Here is a 20,052-nt window from a genome sequence, read left to right as displayed (position 1 = left end):
ACGGATATAAAAAAAATCGGAGGTATACAAATTCTAGGCGCCCATAACATCATACAATCAACCAAGTTTGAAACCTCTCTGACAAACACCATGCAGGCTGGACATGATTGCAAACTTTTTAGGCTTGGTCAGTTAACTTGACCTGGTGGCCTGACCTGACATGACCTGGGGTCAAAAATATCACACATTGTCCAAAATTGATGTACCAAAAGCTGCTCCAAGCGGCGCGGCGCTACACGCCGCGGTTTTTTATTCACACGCAAAAAAAAAGCGGCAGGGTGGTAACATATGCCCCCTTCCCCACTGGGGCGAAGGTTAAATGTTGTTACGTTGGCCAGAGATGGTTATTTTTCTAGTGTTTGATATAGCTTTTTTTGTCATTTTTATGTTTTCTGCTTTTGCGTCCGTTTACAAAATCCCCAAAGGACAGTGAGGGGTGAGCGGCGCGAAGCTTGAGTTATTATGAGAGAACATTTGACGAACTTGAACGAACGAACTTGAACGAACGAACCTGAACGAACGAACTTATACGAATGCAAACGAACGTTGAATCTGCAGAGTTAAGTTCTTGCCGGTGGCTGGTGATCTGTTACACCGAACATGAAACAATTCAGATTGAGAGATATCTTAACTTTCCGTGATTTTGACTAGCTTTTGAACAGGCCGCGAAATCGTGGTGCCTTTACAACGGATTTTGACGGATCGTACCCTCGAGTCAGTGCTTGTTCTTAGAAATGGACAGGTACTACGAGCTCAGCGCTCCGTTTCTGAAGGCTGTATTTTTAACAATAAACGGATCAACTCATGGGCGCTGATGGCTTGTCCCGTCAACATTGCCGTTCACTGTCCACAGCACTCATCACGGTGATCTGGAAACGACCCGCTGCGTGGGTCATCTCTGGGCGTCGTTGTTGTTTCGGTGCGTGTGCTACCTGCTTTGTGCACGGAACTTGGTTAATGATCTTTCTTCTGTGTATTCTTCAGGCATCAGTGGCTCGGTCCAATGTCCCCACTGCGGCTTCAGATGTGCGGGACAACATTATCTGGATGGACACGTGAAGACAAGTCACGGCCACATCGACAGGAACGGCAGATTCAAGTGCGAGTGGTGTCAGTACTCGACCAACAGGTCCACAAACATGAAACACCACCAAAGGACTCACGCTGGGGAACGGCCGCACCGCTGTGATGTCTGTACGGCACGGTTCACTCAACGGTCACACCTCACGGCACACATGCTGACTCACACTGGAGTGCAGCCGTACGGCTGCTCCATCTGTATGGCGCGGTTCACTCGACGGTCAACTCTCAACACCCACATGCGGACCCACACGGGGGAGCGGCCACACGGCTGCTCCATCTGCACTGCACGGTTCACTACGCGGTCAAACCTCATCAAACATATGCGCACTCACACTGGGGAGCGGCCATATGGCTGCTCCATCTGCAAGGCACGGTTCACTCAACGGTCATACCTCATCACACACATGCGGACCCACACGGGGGAGCGACCTTTCGGCTGCTCTACTTGCACGGCACGGTTCACTGACCGATCAGGTTTTAATAAACACATGCGGACCCACACTGCTGCTGCTGCATTTTGTGAACAGCCGCACTGCTGCTCCATCTGCAAGGCACGCTTCACTCGACGATCGCACCTCAATACGCACATGCTGACTCACAGCGGAGAGCGGCCTTTCAGTTGCTCTGTGTGTCTTTCACGGTTCACTCGTCGGTCAACCCTCAATATACACATGCGGACCCACACGGGGGAGCGGCCGTACGGCTGCTCACGTTGCCAGGCCCGGTTTGCTCTACGGGGAAATCTCAGCAAACACATGCGGACCCACACGGGGGAGCGGCCGTACGGCTGTTCACATTGCCAAGCCCGTTGTGCTCTACGGGGAAATCTCAGCAAACACATGCGGACCCACACGGGGGAGCGGCCGTACGGCTGTTCACATTGCCAGGCCCGGTTTGCTCAACGAGGAAATCTCACCAAACACATGCAGACCCACGCGAAGAGCGGCTGTACTGCTGCAACTACTATTTAACGGTTCAGTAGTTCGGCACATAGAAAGTCACTTGAAACTGGTACACAGTTTTGGGAATTATGTAATACACTGTTATGACCGATGCGGCAAATGGAGGGATTGGCGAAGTAGGTACAGTCGTGTACAGGTTGATGGTCCTCTACTCTTTATCCACCGGGTTCCTATGGCTCAGCATTGGCAGCAGCCGCCTGGTACCGGTAGGCTGTGCCGCATGACCCGAAAGTTATGCGGCACAGTCTACCCACGCCGTTTGACATCGGCTCGGGTCGCCGGGTGGAGCGCTTTGTAGACCAGCTGTTGCGTCAGACCAGCGCGGGGGGAGGGGCTCGTCTCAGTGGTTGGCGTGGGCTGGCGAGTGGTGTGGGGCGTGTTGGTGGACCGTGGGGGCTGGTCGGGTGTGTGTGGTCACTTCCTGGACCTGCATTGCACATTTTGCGTCGCTTAACAATTGCATTCCTGTTTGATAAGCACAATGCACGAAGACCCAGCGAATATAATTTACTTTACTTGTGCATTGTGCAAAACGTGATTTGGCACGGTATCGAGACAACCATAGGTCGTGTGCCTATGCATGATGTTTAGCAGGGGCGCCGCCACGGATTTTTGACTGGGGGGGACGGACTGACCGACTGAAAACCCAATAGTAGAAATTCTTACCGTGGCTTTTTCGGTCGGATGCATTCAACGTTTAAAGCAAATATGCCACTTTTAACATAGGGTTTTGAACTGAAGTAACAGTTTTGTAGCTTGAGCTGAGACGAGAACAAATCAGGAGCTTTTATGGCCCAACGATCACCCTAGCCAAATATATCGGTATCGATTTTAGGTTTGAAGACTGAAGTCATTCCCATAGATTACACTTTGTCATTCTCTTACCGAGGAATCCATTCCCTTACGGAAAAATGCTAGCCAATCAGCATTCAGCTGGTTTGAACTACGTACTATGCTTGGTAGGTATTCCCTTAAAGTAATGGCTATAGATCGCATTCCCACCGAGTACCTACCTATATACACATCTGATTTCCGATTCAGTTTCACACGGCAAAGCCTCGTCTTCTATCACGGTATAATTGCTGATGTATGTCACTAATATGATCGATAATGCATATTGCATAGGTAATGCATGTTGCAAACCCGCGTTGGGGAGGGGGCGTTGTATAGTCGCAAATTTCTCTTTTGGTTTGTGCACGAATCGGCGCGAAGCGCCGCGAAAATTGGCAAAAAAAAAACATTATGCAAAACTGTTCCAAAATACGAATTTTGCAGCCCTTGTAACAAGCTTGATACCAGAAAACCTTAGGTCAGGAAAACTAAGTCAAGTAGTCAAGTCGCCTCAAAGTTTTGTGGTCCTGTCAACCGTATAGCTTATTTCTTAGAAGCTGGAAATTTAATGTAGCGTGACTGCAGAAGTGTGGGGTCGGAGCCGGAATCAGTCGGAGTTGACTGTTTTGGCCAGTTTTGGCCAGAGTCGGAGTTGAAGTCTTCGAAAATGTTCGGATTTTGACTTCGAGGTCGGATTGGTGTAAAGTCATGCTCTTGGCTGGTTAGACGAAATATATTAGGCCCGTGTTCGGCCAGTCGTGTTATACGACACACGTTGATCACGATATCAAAAATCGGCAGTTCCGCGATGACAGGTCGGCCATAAGAGCTGCAGATTTTGTTGGCCGAGGTGGCAGGGGTCGGACCAATGCCTGTAGGCCCACACCCCATATACTAATCTAAACCTCTAAACCTCGAGTATCTAAACCTCCTGGACCCTCTCAGATTCGGCACCGGCCGTTCCATCTCTTCCATCCTCATGACAGTAAAATCCTTCTCCTCCACGCCGCAACCCCCTGCTCCGGGCTGGACGGGCAACTCTATCCCATGCAGGAATGGCTCCACTGGAGCTATAGTCCTTTGCCGGGTGCAGTGAGTGTCAGTGGGCTGGGCTGCCTGTTCAATTGGTCGGGTTTATCCCAAGTGGCTCACTGGGGTGGCTGCCCCGACCAATGTCTCCCAATAATTCTTTCATACTTGCGGCTCTGAAATGGTCTCATTGGACCGAAGGGCCTAATCAAATTTCGAGTAGGATAACAACCAGTGAAACGCCTTTCGGGTCGACCAACGAAGCGAGCGAGAGGGTGGGGTGGGCCTTGCACGTGCGAAATTGCGAGGGGATACCTCCAACAACTTGTGCACTGCACCCTTCTTACCGGTCCCTAACGATGTGCCAAATTTGAGCGCAATCGGCCGAGCCGTTCTCGAGATCTGGAAGCGGCACCCTGCACGTGCGCACGTGCAAAATGGGTCCCAAATGACTTTTGCACGGCACCCTACTAACCGGTCCCTAACCATGTATCAGATTTCAGGACAATCGGTTCAACCGTTCTCGAGATCTGGAATCGACCCCTGCATGTGCGCACGTGCAGCAGCACCCGAACTGTGGCACATGGATATGCATTGCCTAGTGGGTATACCTACCTACATGCCAACTTTCAGCGCAATCGGCACAGTAGTTGCCGAGATATTGAAATTGTTACAAAACTGACACCTCTTCGTTTTTCACGTGGCGCGTGCATATGGGGTCACTCGCATGCATCGGGAATAGTCCGATGCTTGTTAGAAGGAATGAATCTAGTGCTACCCTACAAAAATTACCGCATGTAAATCGGTCAAGTGGTTGCTAAGATATAAGCATAGCAAAAGCGTGACCACGGCATACTCAGAAATTTCCGTTAACCTACGAAAGACTACGCTCGCTTCGCTCGCTCCGTAATGAGTTTGGGGGGGACGTCCCCCTTCCATTCTGAGAGTGGGGGGGACGCGTCCCCCCGTCCCCCCCGGTGGCGGCGCCCATGATATTTAGGCAATACGTTTATGAAAACGGTAGATTGATACTGGATGTCAATTCGTATGCTAAATGTCGGCACGTGTTAAATGAATGAATGAATCAATCAATCAATCAAACAATCAATGGACATGTATAAAACCGTAACCACTAATAGCAATCAAACCATCCTAACTCGGAAAAGCAGCCGGAGCCCTGATGAGGCTCGAACCGGGACACCACGCTGCAAATTTTGCCTATGATCCATCATCACTCCACCAAGCTAGAGTGACCTGCACCCGAACCCACAAAAACATTAATTGACTTTGCCGCCGACCTCCCGGCCCCGCCGCCCGCCCGGCCAGACTTTGTCCCGGCCATATCCACCGTCCGGTGTAGCTCAGCGTAGGAGTGCTCGACTGTCAAACTGACCGGTAGTGAGGGGCCCGGTTCGAAACGCTTCGGGTGCCGGATGTTTTTTTCTCGTTGGGAGGCTTTGCGTTTAGTCCACTTTTCAGAAAGATCATTTAGTGACTGAACTGTTTTCTTTCTTTGCTGCAATTCATGAGGAGACCGTATGCACCCTTACCTGTCCTTCCGCACCCCACTTGGGAGATGGGTGGTTGCCCCCCCCCCCCCCATGGGTTTTGTGAATATATCTAAAACGAATTTTTGGAGGGGGGATACGATCGGTTCTATGCGACAAGTGACCACAAGCGCCCAGCCCCAGGTCCGCTCACTCCTTACCCATATCACCCCCTCCCCACAACACACTCCAGCCCGCCTCATCCACTGAGCCGAGCCATAACGAGCCTCAGCGCCCCGGGGCGCGACCTGTCAGCGAACACTGTTATATAATAACAGTGACAATATATCAAATCCTTGAAACTCTATGAATGTCGTCTCGCAGATCCGGCAGTTTGGGCTTCAACGACTGAATGTTGAGGTGTCCAATTATCAGGTCTGGTCCAGTGTCGCCGTGGCGGCGCCAGCTCGCGCCGCCTCGATGTCCTCGACGCCTGGACGCGCCCCTGCCCCCGCGGCGCACGCAACCGCCGGCCCGCGTCCCCGCCGGTTCGCTGACAGGTCGCGCCCCGGGGCGCTGAGGCTCGTCATTGCTCGGCTCGGTGGATGAGGCGGGCTGGAGTGTGGTGTGGGGAGGGGGTGATGTGGGGAGAGAGTGAGCGGGCGGACCTGGGGCTGGGCGTGTGTGGTCACTTCAGTTGGTGACATACCAGGGAAATAAGCTAAAATTAGAGCGCTCTATTTATTGCTCCTGCCCTATGTTGAAGAGATACCCCTAAAAGCGTGATCTTTTATCGGCCCTTACGCAGCAAGGCAGTAATTCTCAGACCGTTGGATGGTATCAATAGAAAGAGAATGCGTCAAAGATTAACATGAATTAATTAAAATAACATTAAAATGTTAATTAAGCGTGGAAATTAGTCCCAAACATAAGCTAATTATTGCTCCTACCTCGGCGACGGCGCTCCCCGCAGTCGGCGGAGAAGCTAAAATAAAAGCCACCATCCTCCTCCGTAAGTCAATTTTAGAGCGGCCGAGTGGGCCGATGCGGGGCCACCAATTTGAGGTGAGACGTGGCTAGTAATTGCAAACCGCCATAGAAATCAATATCTTAAGACGTACAATATGGGATGATTACTCTGAAGCTGGAGTGAAAGCATGAGTAGATTGCAAGAAACGAAATGCATAGATGGGTTGAATTATGTACAATAGGCACAGCTCAGATGAAGCCATTTCTATGATGTTGACATATGACATAACCCTTCCTCTCCTCACCTATGACCTAAGTGCATTGGCAGTTACCGGCATAGTTTTTGAGCACGAGTGTAATTCGCCATCGGACCGCAATACATGTTGCAAGGCTGCTGCAATTACAACGAACATACGAATACTGCCTTCATTTGTAGACGTTTGTTTTTTAGGCGGTCTTTGACGTGCAAGGGGGCATACCTGTCGACAACTTGAGTTTCTCCGAATTTCAAAAACTCCCAGAATTTCAATTCCTTATGCACTGTTGTAGGTACAGCTATGTTCACAAGTTTTCGTTTCCTCCTGTTCTAAAAAGGATGATATTTGTCGATTTCGTGCGTCGCTGATAGGAGGGTGCGTTTAATAATTAGGCCCAACGCTTTCTGCATCCGCGAGTACCTTCAAAAGGGAACAACAGTTTCCATTTATTACACTATGGGACATGTGACAAAATGACCACTGGAACACGCATGAAACGGAGCTCATATTCCTAAAAATGTCTACAATCACTTCTTTTCTGACACTATTAGCAAATACCATCTCAAGTTAGGTGGTTGACAGACAGTCAATGGAGATCTGGGGAGACTGAGTGATGCCAATTCACCACTTAACTGATAATGAGGGCCGAGGGAAGAGAAACATGCAACATGCACAATTACTGACAACTTGACAAGTGACAAAACACTACCACTATTGCGCAGTGCACAACAAATTACAGCAGCCAGCCCAAAAAAATGCTTTTGGTGGCTAATTGCAAAACAAGTCACTAATAAATGTCTTAGTTGCAGCTGAACACTGCACAATAATCACACTGTTCACACATTGAGTGAGATGCCACAGGTGGTTTGAATCACACTTTGGTTCAACTGCAAATCTGAAGTGTTGTCATGAGGTTCATGCCTCCATGATCACAGCACTTTGGTTGTGGTTGGCATAACACTTGTAGTCTGCAGAGTTCCACATGAACTGCAGACACCTCATCTGGTGGTCTTCATGTTGCTCAACTTCTTCAGGAGGCAAATGTCGACCACCCAGCGGAAGCATGGTCCTGCAGAAAAGAAAGGTAATGCATAAGGTACAAACATTATCTGCTGAAACAGCTCCTTCTGTTGGCTGTTATTAAACTTTTAACATAGGTACCTAACATAACAACATGTATTCCATGTATATTACATTTGTTGAAGTAAAATACTGCCGGCTATTTCAAAACCAGAAAATGAAATTATATTGTGGCATAATTCACCTGCTCAGCTATCAGTATCAAATAATAATTAATTTAATATTTGGCATATTCTTTATAACACATTCATAGAATATTCTACTTCACGTCACAAGGACTCACAATCTTTCTGTTGGGTGTTTGATTGACGCATTAACTAAGTTTGTCTTAGGTTTTATTATTGCAAAAAAATTCATATTGCATTATTGTATCAAAATACTGCCAGCAATAACAAAACAAGAACATGAAATGCCAATGAGCAAGCCGCCTTTCCTTAAAATGGATTACTTTGAAAGGAATTTTAGTTTCTTTTAAGGAAAAGGAGAAATGATTATCAGGTAATTATCAGAAAACCACTCAACCAGCGAGTGGCTGGGTGGTTTCACAGCAAACATCAAGCCAAAACATATACTTACATCTATCTAACAATTGAGCCATTTGACTACTACAAGGATATGTGAGCAAAATGAGAATCCAATTATCCAATGTTGACTTCCTTGCAAAGTTTATGCCTTATTTTATGAAAATGTGTCACTAGAATATGATACTTATCATCGAATATTATTTAATTTACGATTTATTTCGATCGGAATGCACATGGAGTCCCGCGCCATTTTCGTCGACGATAAATATGATCGTGTTTCATGAAGAGATAAGGGGTTTCAATGGTCTTTCAAAGCAATAATTTGATGCAAAAATTTGTGGGAAATAATATGAAGCTGGTTCAAATGGCCATCAACCATTTAAAACACCGAAAATACTCACAACTCCGTCCCGACGACCACGCAGCACCGCGCACGCCACACTACTGGCACAATGCCAAAACTGCTGTCACAGCGGAAATGTTTTTTTTTTCTCGATTGCAATTGTGGAATTATTTATTAAACAGAAGATGATCTTTCCGAAAACCCGACTGATTTCATACACAGATGCATGGAAAATAAAAAAATCCCGGTAAGTTTATTTGTATTGTTTTGTCGATTTTGACATGCTCCTAGTTTGCAGCCATATTTCGATATGTTCTACAGGGCGTTCAGAATTATTTCAGGACCAATCTTTTCCTCATTCATTTTCCCGTCGATTATGAAATTTTTAGAGCGGAACAATTGGTTTCCAGGCGGTCCGAGCGGTTTTCGTGAGAAGGGTGCAAAAATCGGCGTCATTTTTAGAGCCTCGACACCAGCTCAACACAGGACCCTATGGGAGACGGTGAAGTAGCGGGAGCAATAAATAGAGCACTCTAATTTTAGCTTATTTCCCTGGTGTGTCACCGACTGACTTGTCGCATAGAACCGATCGTATCCCCCCCTCCAAAAATTCGTTTTAGATATATTCACAAAACCCATGGGGGGGGGGGGCAACCACCCATCTCCCAAGTGGGGTGCGGAAGGACAGGTAAGGGTGCATACGGTCTCCTCATGAATTGCAGCAAAGAAAGAAAACAGGTCAGTCACTAAATGATCTTTCTGAAAAGTGGACTAAACGCAAAGCCTCCCAACGAGAAATAAACATCCGGCACCCGAAGCGTTTCGAACCGGGCCCCTCACTACCGGTCAGTTTCACAGTCGAGCACTCCCACGCTGAGCTACACCGGACGGTGGATATGGCCGGGACAAAGTCTGGCCGGGCGGGCGGCGGGGCCGGGAGGTCGGCGGCAAAGGCAATTAATGTTTTTGTGGGTTCGGGTGCAGGTCACTCTAGCTTGGTGGAGTGATGATGGATCATAGGCAAAATTTGCAGCGTGGAGTCCCGGTTCGAGCCTCATCAGGGCTCCGGCTGCTTTTCCGAGTTAGGATGGTTTGATTGCTATTAGTGGTTACGGTTTTATACATGTCCATTGATTGTTTGATTGATTGATTCATTCATTCATTTAACACGTGCCGACATTTAGCATACGAATTGACATCCAGTATCAATCTACCGTTTTCATAAACGTATTGCCTAAATATCATGCATAGGCACAAGACCTATGGTTGCCTCGATACCGTGCCAAATCACGTTTTGCACAATGCACAAGTAAAGTAAATTATATTCGCTGGGTCTTCGTGCATTGTGCTTATCAAACAGGAATGCAATTTTTAAGCGACGCAAAATGTGCAATGCAGGTCCAGGAAGTGACCACACACACCCGACCAGCCCCCACGGTCCACCAACACGCCCCACACCACTCGCCAGCCCACGCCAACCACTGAGACGAGCCCCTCCCCCCCGCGCTGGTCTGACGCAATAGCTGGTCTACAAAGCGCTCCACCCGGCGCGGCGACCCGAGCCGATGCCAAACGGCGTGGGTAGACTGTGCCGCATAACTTTCGGGTCATGCGGCACAGCCTACCGGTACCAGGCGGCTGCTGCCAATGCTGAGCCATAGGAACCCGGTGGATAAAGAGTAGAGGACCATCAACCTGTACACGACTGTACAACGCTGAGACTTGTCCTTGAAATGCATGAGTGGCCGCCGTACGTTTTATTTTAGTGTTTAACCCGCGCGGGGCTGGGGTCCCCAGCCGAACGCGCGGGGCTGGGGGGGGGTAAATTTTACCCCCCCTGTTATCTCCCGAACTAATGGTCCGATTTGGAAAATTCAAACGCCAATCGAAAGCTCTCATCACGAACTACTAAAAACATGTACTTAATTTAAAGTTTGAGGTCAAGGTCAAGGTCAGGTCAAGGGTACAAATTGCAAGTTTCTACAGTATCGGCCTTGCACCGTAGTTGCCGAAGGATGGAGTCATGGACTGAGACTGATCGCCCAAAACGTGTTCTTAGGCTACCAAGACAATATTAGTTGCATACAATATCATTCAGAGGTCAAGGTCAAGGTCAGGTCAGGTCAGGTCACCAAAAAACAAAATATAGAAAAGGGCATGTGCGACACATGTTTTATGGGTCATTTTACTCATAGAATTCAATAGGCACACTCAATAAGTGATATGGACCACCTCTGGATGAATTTCAGGTCGAGGTCAGGTCAAGGTCAGGTCAAGTGAGGTCAAATTTTGAAGTTGGTTTTTAAGGCCTAAAAAGGTGTCTATCTGATGCAGTTTTTCACGGCGAATCGAATGGTGCTATTTTTGTTTCCGTACGAGGTCTAGAACTTCCAAAAAAGTCATTTTTCAAAAATTTTGTGTGTCGTGACGTCATAAAATTTTGAATAACTCCCACATTTTTGAACCGATTCTTCTCAAATTTGGTATGTAGGTGCACATAGACCACTTCTCTGACATATATTCCGGTTTTTTCGATAGACTCAAAATTTTGGATTTTATAATGATTTTCCCCAAAAAATCAGTTTTTTGAAAAAAATTAGGCCAAAATCCAAAATTTTCAAAAAACCGAGATAGCCATTTGATAGACAAAGTAAAATTACGTATAACCTTTTTTGTTACGTCTTGATTCCTTTAAAAATGAAGATGTTAGCGGCGTTTGAACTTTTGCCGTTTTTGAGGCGAAAATGGCGAACATGACGTCACTAAAACGTCAATTTCTCAAAAATTTTCCGACGGATTTCGCTCAAATTTTCAGGGAAGGTGTCAAATTGATGTAAGAAAAGGTACTGAAAGTTTGGCGGCGCTGCGCGCCGCCGTTTTTGAGATATCGCAAAAATTCGCGAGGGGGGGTAAAATTTACCCCCCCCAGCCCCGCGCGGGTTAATTTGTGATTCTCGTTTATGAGCGTCGTGGCTACCGGTGTCACGTCTGGCTTCTTCATTGCTACTAAGGATGATTCAGTCGTTGTATTGAAACTGTTCGCTTAGGGTTAGAAAAGAAGTGTCGTTTTTTAAGCGCTGTAGCGCTATGATTTGTGGAGAATATCCAGTTATATTTAGATAGTGCCTCTTTTTGTGACTTCAAATCACTCCAGTATTTGCAGTATTTCCTATTTTCTTCACAGCCTTTGTCGACAAGTCGCGGGTCAAATGTATGTCGGCATGTCTTTTAAATCTTACAGGTTTCTGTTCATCCTATGTAAACGCAGCTACTCTTAGGTATGTGCTTTCTGTATCTACAGGCGTCACTGCTATGTTTCTGGTCTTGTCGCTTTCGGCAGATTACGTGCCGCCAAAGAGTGAAATAAAAGTAGCATGGCTAGATAGAGGAATGTACTGAGTTTTCATCAGGACATATGTGTATGAACCAATACCTACTTTTTTATGTACTGCAGTGTTTTGTTTATGCACGACTTAGAAGTTCAAATATTGTCATGGCCGAATAAACGCGTGTTGATAATGTTTCGGCTTTTGAAGTATTGTTTCGTCTTTGCGGACCCACACGGGAACGGCTGTACGGCTGCTCCATGTCCGCGGCACGGTTCACTGAACGGCCAGCTCTCAATATAGGTACACATGCGTTCCCACACGGAGGAGGGCCCGTACGGCTGCTCACATAACCAGGCCTTGTTCACTGAATGGTCACACCTGACCAGACGCGTGCGGACTGACCGGGGAGCGACGTTACGACTGCTCCATCTGTACGGCACGTTTTGTTAGGCAATCGACCCTTCATACCGCACACATGCGTACCGTACCCACACGGGAGAGAGGCCGTACGGCTGCTCCATCTACGTGGCACTATTTGCCAGGCTAGCAAATCTCAACAGACACCTGCGGACCCACAGGAAAAGCGGCCGTGCTGCTGGGCCTGGAACTACCGTCTACCTGCAATCTGCATTGCATGCGTAAGGGGGCGCTCTGCATTCGAAAGAGAGGCAACTGTGAGACCTGTAGGGGCGCCGCTGATGCCCATTGGGGCGCCTGCATGTGATAGAGAGACGCCTGTGAAGCTAAAGAGGGCGCCTCCATGCGAACAAAGGGCGCCTCGGTAGAAAGAGAGTTGTTTGTGAAACGCTACTAAGGGTAGGGCACCGTCTGTGGCAAAGATAGGTATAGGTACTGAACAGAAGACAGAGAGGGGCGCCTTCGGCGCCCGTAAAACAAGGTGCGGACCTTCAGCACTGTCCGCTTAGGTGGTTACGACTTACGCCCCTGCCCTGAATCAAGATTGTCAATGATTTTCAAGTCACAAGGTCATGTCCTTGATTTAAAAGTCGAGCAGAAAATCCTGTTCCCCGGCCTTGAGGAACGGGAAATCAAATAAGTGCCTACCTGTCTGAATAAAGTTTATAGACCTGAGAGAGACTGACCGTCTTATCATCATTAAGACGGTCAGAGGAGTCGGACGTGTTTTGCGATGCTCTGATTCTAGAGTATTTTTCATGGTTAGCATTGTAGCACGGCTATAATTTGTTCTATCTGCGGAAAGTGCATTTTTTGGAGAGTACATTGATGCATCATTTCTACCGTTTGTAATTGATTCAAGCTTGTTTTTCACTCTCCAAAGTATTGAAAATTTTTGAATCTGGTTAATTTCGGCATAATTTTCTTACATCGCAAAATGCGCTGCTTGCGCTTGAATTTTTGCAGTTTTCCCCGTGCAACTGCATGACAGACTTCGTTACAGCGGATCGGGATAAAATATCAAGCTTGTGAAAACTGTTGATAAATAAGCCAGCATGGACTCCCTGGGCTCGGCCATTATCAAAAGTGAGCTTCTCTGCTTTGTCATTAACAAACTGGGAACCATGCCATTTGAAGTAATTGTGAGCACATGTATGAAGTTTTATTCACAACAAGCAATTCAAGATGCAAAAGATGTGCTCTGGGGCGAACTTATCACTAAGGCGTTTCCATCGCGCAAAGATCTCCGGAACATTAAAAGAAAAGTCTCCAGTGGCGGAATGAAAGAGAAAGCAGACATGGAAGATATCCTAAAAGCTCTCCAAGTCTGTGATAGAGAGGGGGTGCCTGTTCCCCAGTTCTACGCCACCGACCTGGGAAACCTTCCTCCCTCTACTTGCGATGATACAGGCATGGCTCTGGTCTTGAGCCAGCTCACTGCCATGCAGAGTGAGATGTGTCAACTACGTGAGGCTGTTCAAGCTCTAAAAGATAGCTCGCCTCAGCAAGCAGCAACATGGGCACAGGTAGTGCGATCTCAAACTGAATCGTCATCAGCTGAAGCTGGCATGTCAACTGAAGCCGGGCCACAGCAGCAGCGCGGTGCCTCTCACGCTGGAGAGACTCGACCCTTGCAGCAGCAACCGCAGCAGCAGCAGCAAGCGCATCAACAGGGCTCAGCTAGACAGACGCGTCAGTGTTCTGCGTCTCAGGGACAACAGCTCCAACCCCAACTGCTTCAGGAGCCGCGGCCCCAGGAGCCACAGCTGCAGTCGCAGCAGCAGCGGCGTCAGCAGCAGAACCAACAGCAGCAGAACCAGCCCACGGTTATCCGTGACCAGGTTCCGCAACCGTTGGTGGACGCTGATGGTTTTACTCAAGTGGTAAGGGCCAAACCAAGAAGACGGCAAATTGTTACAGGCTCCGCAGCGTCAGGTCAGTTTGGTCTGAAAGGTGTAGCTCCTCCGCCGAGAAAGGTCGACCTCTTCGTGGGGCGTCTAGATCCGTCTACCACTGAACAGGGTGTAGCGACCCACGTAGACTTTATCATTGGTGGTGCTGGCAATGCGGAGGTTAAGGAGATACCGCACTGCCTAGCTGCATACGGGTATAAGGGGTATGTCGTGTCGGTGCCAATGCAGTGTCGAGATGTCGTCCTGGCCGGAGACAAATGGCCCGCCCATGTGTCTCTGAAAAAGTACTTCCCTCCTAAACGTGTCCAGGATGGTCCTGGTGCTAGTCTTGCGCCACCCAGTGAGCCTCTCAGTCGGCAAAGACTGACGAGAAGCAGGAGCGCGAGCGACGTGGCCGCTGGTCGTGTTTAGTCTCGGCCTCCATGCTCAAAATATGTAGTCTAAACTGTCATTCATTGAAAAGTTCTGCACCTGACATAAGGTCACTATGCAATGACTATGACATTGTGTTCCTGCAAGAAACCTGGTTAGCTACTTTTGAGCTTCCAATGCTGAACATCATGCATGACAATTTTTTGGGCATAGGTGTATCGGCCATGGACTCTTCGGCCAACTTACTTAGAGGAAGACCATATGGCGGGCTGGCTATATTGTGGAAAAAGTGCATTCAGCCTTCCATTAAGGTCAGTGTTATTGATAAACGGATAATGCGTCTTGATATTGAAACAAATGCAGGTTTGGTTTGTCTCTTTAATGTATACCTCCCAACTGATTACGGTAACCATGATTGCTTAGATGATTTCTGTATGTTCCTTGGTCAACTCAGTTGTACGCTGAGTCAACAGCGTCACCGCTCGAACTTGTTGGGAATTATTGGTGATCTTAATGCCAACAGTCGTGGCTCTCGGTTCTTCACAGAACTACTCGAGTTCTGCGCAGAAGAGGGCTTATTCACTTCCGATATGTGCTTTCTAGGACCCTCCACGGACAACTATACATTTCTAAGCGCGGCACATGGCACAACTTCCTGGCTGGACCATTGCTTATGCAGTCCCACCCTGCATCATTTAATCAATGCTGTAGAGATACGCTTCGACATTTGTATAAGTGACCATTTGCCTTTAGTTGTCACATATAACTTAAGACCCTGCCGGCTTACACCATCAAGTCTGTCCGCTCAATGTGCGCCTTCTCTCAACTGGAGAGCTGTTTCCGTCGAGGATTTGTCTCGTTACAACGCTGAAATTCGCAATTGCCTGCCTTCGTACGATGCAGCCGTTGCAGAGATCCATCCCAACTGTCAGTCTGACTGTAACGTAACAGAACACGCGTATGCTTTGGCCGGTATGTATGATTACGTTACTCATGTAATTGTCCGCGCTGGAAACAGGTGCATCAAAAGGCATCCAATGGCACATCCAAAGTGCACACCCGGCTGGAATGGGTCTGTGCGTGCCGAGTATGTAGCGTCTCGCGGTGCCTTTCTTAATTGGCGTGCCGCTGGCTCTCCCAGGACAGGTGCTCTCTTTTCCCGAATGTCACTGGCACGTTCATCGTTTAAATACGCCCTACGCCGCTGCAAAAGGGAACGTGAGATCTTGCTGGCCAATCAGTTGGGTGAGGCTCTTTCCCATCAGCCAGATAATCGTTTCTGGGTTCTTGTCAGGAGGCACCTCGGTGGTGGCAGCCCCGCGGTGTCTAGCTTTGGAGAGGTGTCCGAGAGCTCTAACATTGTTAGGATGTGGAAGGACCACTATTCAGAAATCTTTAACGACCACAGTTGTGGTAGTGACCAGCAGTATCTGGACCAGCTTTACAGTACACCTTCAGATGATCTCCCCGATATCAGTTATGATGAGATCAGTGCTGCTATAAATAAGCTTAAAAATGGCAAGTCCCCAGGCTGGGACGGTCTATCCCCTGATCATCTCCGTCATCTGGATGGCGATATTAAGCAAATATTTGTGCTATTATTCCGCAGCTTTGTTAGCCATGCTTATGTTCCAGAAAGTTTGATGCATTCGATTATCGTACCCTTAGTTAAAAATAAGGGCGGTGCTTTGGATGATAAGTCGAACTATCGGGCCATTGCCCTCTCAACTAGTGTATCTAAAGTACTGGAACTAGTTCTACATGAAAGGCTAGCACCATACCTCCACACGAGCGACGCACAGTTTGGTTTTAAAGATAGTCATTCAACGACCCATGCTACTTTTGTGCTCAAGGAAGTGATCAATTATTATAATGTACTTGGCAGTCCAGTGTATGCATGTTTCCTGGATGCGAGAAAAGCTTTTGACCGTGTTTCGTACTCAAAGCTGTTTGGTATTTTGACCGACCGTGGCGTGCCTTCACAATACCTCAAACTGTTGCTGTACTGGTACAGGATGCAGACATTGGGTGTTAAATGGGATGGTCTTATCTCCGAAAAATTTCATGCTGGCAATGGCGTTAGGCAGGGGGGCATCCTCTCTCCGTTGTTATTTAGTGTGTACGTTGACTCCATTCTGTGCAAAGTGCGAGAAATGAGTGTTGGTTGTCGCGTAGGTGCATGTGCAACGAACATTTTGGCATACGCTGATGACATTGTGCTTCTGGCCCCCACGAGGGAAGCGTTGCAGACAATTGTAAATGAGTGCAATAGGCAAGCTCATCTTCTCGACGTTGAATTTAACCCTCTTAAATCTGTGTGTATGCAATTCCTCCCTCGAAAACCGTACTCGGCCACTCATCTGGTTAATTCCAGACCTCCTTCGTTGCTACTTTCTGGCCAGCAGTTAAGATGGGTGACGTCTTTTAAGTACCTGGGTCATGTAATTCGTGATGATCTGCGCGACATCGATGACATGCGCCGTGTTAAGAGAGCGCTTTATACCAATGTAAACATGCTATCAGCAGCTATTGGCTTTGCCGACAAAAGTGTACTGACGAAGCTCTTCAAATCGTACTGCACCAACCTGTATGGATGTGAGCTCTGGAACGTGTATCGTGACCAGCAAACGTTTCGAGAGTTGTGTATAGCATACCACAGTTGTCTCAAGAAGCTTGTCAAAGTCCCTCGGTGGAGTAGGAATCATGATCTGTGTCACGATCTTCACATGCTGACCTGCCCAATGCAAATCACCTATCGCCAGTTAGTCTTTTGGCTTCGACTCTCACAGGCCTCCAACACACTGATTGTGGCCTTGCTAGCCAGTTCCATCGGGAGCAACGGCTTGTCTGCCCGTATGCATACAAAACATCGCCAAAAGTACGATTTGCTGAATCTCAACTTATATGCCACTTCGTCGCCAGATCTATTCAATGTTTTTGTTGCACACATAGCAAGATTCGTTATGGAACGACGCAACCGTGTCTTATGACCAGTGCATCTCTCTGAGGAAAGAGTACCTGGCTTGTGTATTGGTTGTTTGGTGGTGTGTCTGTGTGTGTTTGTTTTAGTGTTCGCCTATATGTACCACTTATGGTATGAAATAAACATGTATTATTATTATTATTATAGATTTCTGAGTTACTGCGTTCCACGCCCGAACATCAATTTCTTATCTGGATGGTTGCGAATATCAATCTGCTGCTTATTTGATGGTCGTATAGATTTCGATGACCCTGAGCCTTGGGTTTCGACATTCATGACGCAGTTTTGATGCAGTAGCACGTGAGACCGCGCGCGCGTTGTTGTGATGCGCGCTTGGACTCAACCGGTTTATCAGGGGGGTTCGCTCCCGTGCCTTCAGCATTACGAAAAATGGCAACAACCCGTGAGCAGCATCAGCGCTCACGCACATGTTCAAGGAAAACAACGTGTAATGGACTGCTAACGACGGCCCTCTCCACCAATCAGCGTTCGGCATCTCGAGCGCTGATTGGCTGGTAGCAAACGCGTCATATGTGGGTCTCATTTTTTGCTATCAGTGAACGCGTTGTTTAATACACAGTGGCCTATGGAGAATGGCACGCGGAATTGAAGGTCAGTGTTTTATTGCTTCTTACATGCGAATGGGGGTATTTGAGTGGCATTTGACACCATTTTCGAAATCTACAGTGAATTTCTGATCGACTCATGTATATATTTTTATGAATTTGACAGTACTAGTGCTACATAGTCGGTGTTTTATGTTGGTGTTGTTTCTCTCGACCTTTGTCTTGGACTTATATCATATCTTTTCTCGAAAATGCTTGCCATAACCAGGTCTAAACTGTATCTGTATAAAGGGAATATGTGTTGAATATGAGGAGAAAGTAGTTATGACGATTCTGCCTATCAAACTGCCAGAAGGTGTGCTTGTAAGGTGATTGAAACTGCAGTACGGGTTGCAACTTGCAGATGTGGGTTTGACATTAGCATTGTTGTTGTAACCCCACTTGCTCTAATAAAATGGCAACATGGGGTTATGTACACACTATTGCACAGCCTGGTATTAAGCTGGTTGATATGTGGAGGATAATGAAAGCATAAAAGAATAGGAGCGTACTGCGTCTTGTGACTTACCTATGTCAAGTCATTTTAAATCAAATGATTGTGAATTGTGATTGTAACTTTTACTTCAATTATTATTGCAAGTTTTGACCTTTTTAATCATCAATTTTTATGTGTACCAATTTCATATGCCTCTGTAATGTCTGTGCGGCTTTGTGCAGTGTGCGTGTCTTGAAACAAACCAATTTATTTTGTACCTTTTTGTACTTCAACAAATGTATGTCAAAGGACAAAAATGTCATGTCTATTATCATTGACACTACTACAGCTAACTTTGCCTGTATTCCTATCTTTCAGAGGCATTCCATTCAATCTGCTTTCCAGTGCAGTACCAAGGAGGCTGCAACTGAAACTCGCACAAAGGCAATCAAGTGTCACTTCATCAGCCTACAGTAACAGCCCATCTGTAATCAAGATATGGATGAAGGGGCATAGAAGAACAACCAGTTCAAACATGAAAAGATTGTATTTTGTTTTGGACTATTTCTTAGCATAACAGAACAGTACACTTGCTGCTTTTTATGTTTGCCCTGTGTGCAGTTTTGAATAATTTTAACCATGAGATGCTTTTGTCAACTATTCTCTTTACATAAGCTTCCTTTGTCATGCATGTGTAATTTTGAGTTTACATGCATAATGTAGGCACATTTCCCCTGGCTTCATAGAAGTTAAAACTACTTGCAAGCTTTGGTTATGGACATTGGTATTTGGTGCTATATATGATGCTTCAAATGTGTCCAGTAGTTGATGAAGGGAGAAGAGGAGTAGGACAGCTGATAGCTATTACCAAAAGTATGTGCTTGTCTACACTTCGGGCTGTTTTACTTCCTTGAGTTAAAAAACCCTCATCTTTTGTTTCTTTCCTGTGTGCCCATTGTTTCCATGGTGCTATACATAAACGTCAAGTTTGAAGTTGGTATCCAAGTGAGCAAAATGTGTATTATTTCAGTCCGTCTTGAATCATTCGTCTTGAATTATATCCCTAACTGACATCCTGTTATTTGTCCTGCAATGTCTGTGCCTGTGTCCGCCGCTTACCTCCGGCTCCAGCCTCCAACCAGCCCTGCTGAGCTCTGTCGCCGGCGCGGTGTGTCGCAACGTGCTGTTTCTCCACTCCAGCCGACAGCTGCTAGGAATCGTCCTGTGCCATGCACCATGCGACACAGCAATTGTAAGCTGCAGGTCACATTCGGACTGATTGGCTCCGCGTATGTGCATCCGGCCGGGAGCTAGTCGATATCAGGGACGTGGGTCGGACTGTTGTGGCGGCGTGCACTGTGCTGGTTGAAGTTGTATTTCTGTTAGTGAAAAGCATTAATACATAACCGTGGCCGCAGCCCAATGTTATTGT

The 20,052-nt window shown here is 47.2% G+C and overlaps 1 protein-coding gene across 2 annotated transcripts in view; it reads left to right on the top strand.

Moving 5' to 3' along the window:
• LOC122369044 (histone-lysine N-methyltransferase PRDM9-like) overlaps window positions 1-20,052 on the top strand; it is a 122,376-nt gene that overhangs the window by 49,265 nt on the left and 53,059 nt on the right. The window contains exon 11 of one of the 2 annotated variants that reach the window (XM_043343415.1): window positions 985-2,629. The exons of the other annotated variant lie outside the window; for it this stretch is intronic. Coding sequence (XP_043199350.1) covers window positions 985-2,054 — 1,070 coding nt within the window. The 3' untranslated portion in view covers window positions 2,055-2,629. Of the gene's footprint in view, window positions 1-984; window positions 2,630-20,052 lie in introns of those variants that run through there. 2 annotated transcript variants of the gene reach the window in all.

This window comes from Amphibalanus amphitrite, unplaced genomic scaffold (genome assembly GCF_019059575.1).
Source record: "Amphibalanus amphitrite isolate SeventyFive unplaced genomic scaffold, NRLGWU_Aamphi_draft 001001F_arrow, whole genome shotgun sequence".
NCBI classification, from domain to species: Eukaryota; Metazoa; Arthropoda; class Thecostraca; order Balanomorpha; family Balanidae; genus Amphibalanus; species Amphibalanus amphitrite.
The sequence above is the reverse complement of the archived record's forward strand: the minus strand, read 5'-3'. Positions and strand labels throughout refer to the sequence as shown.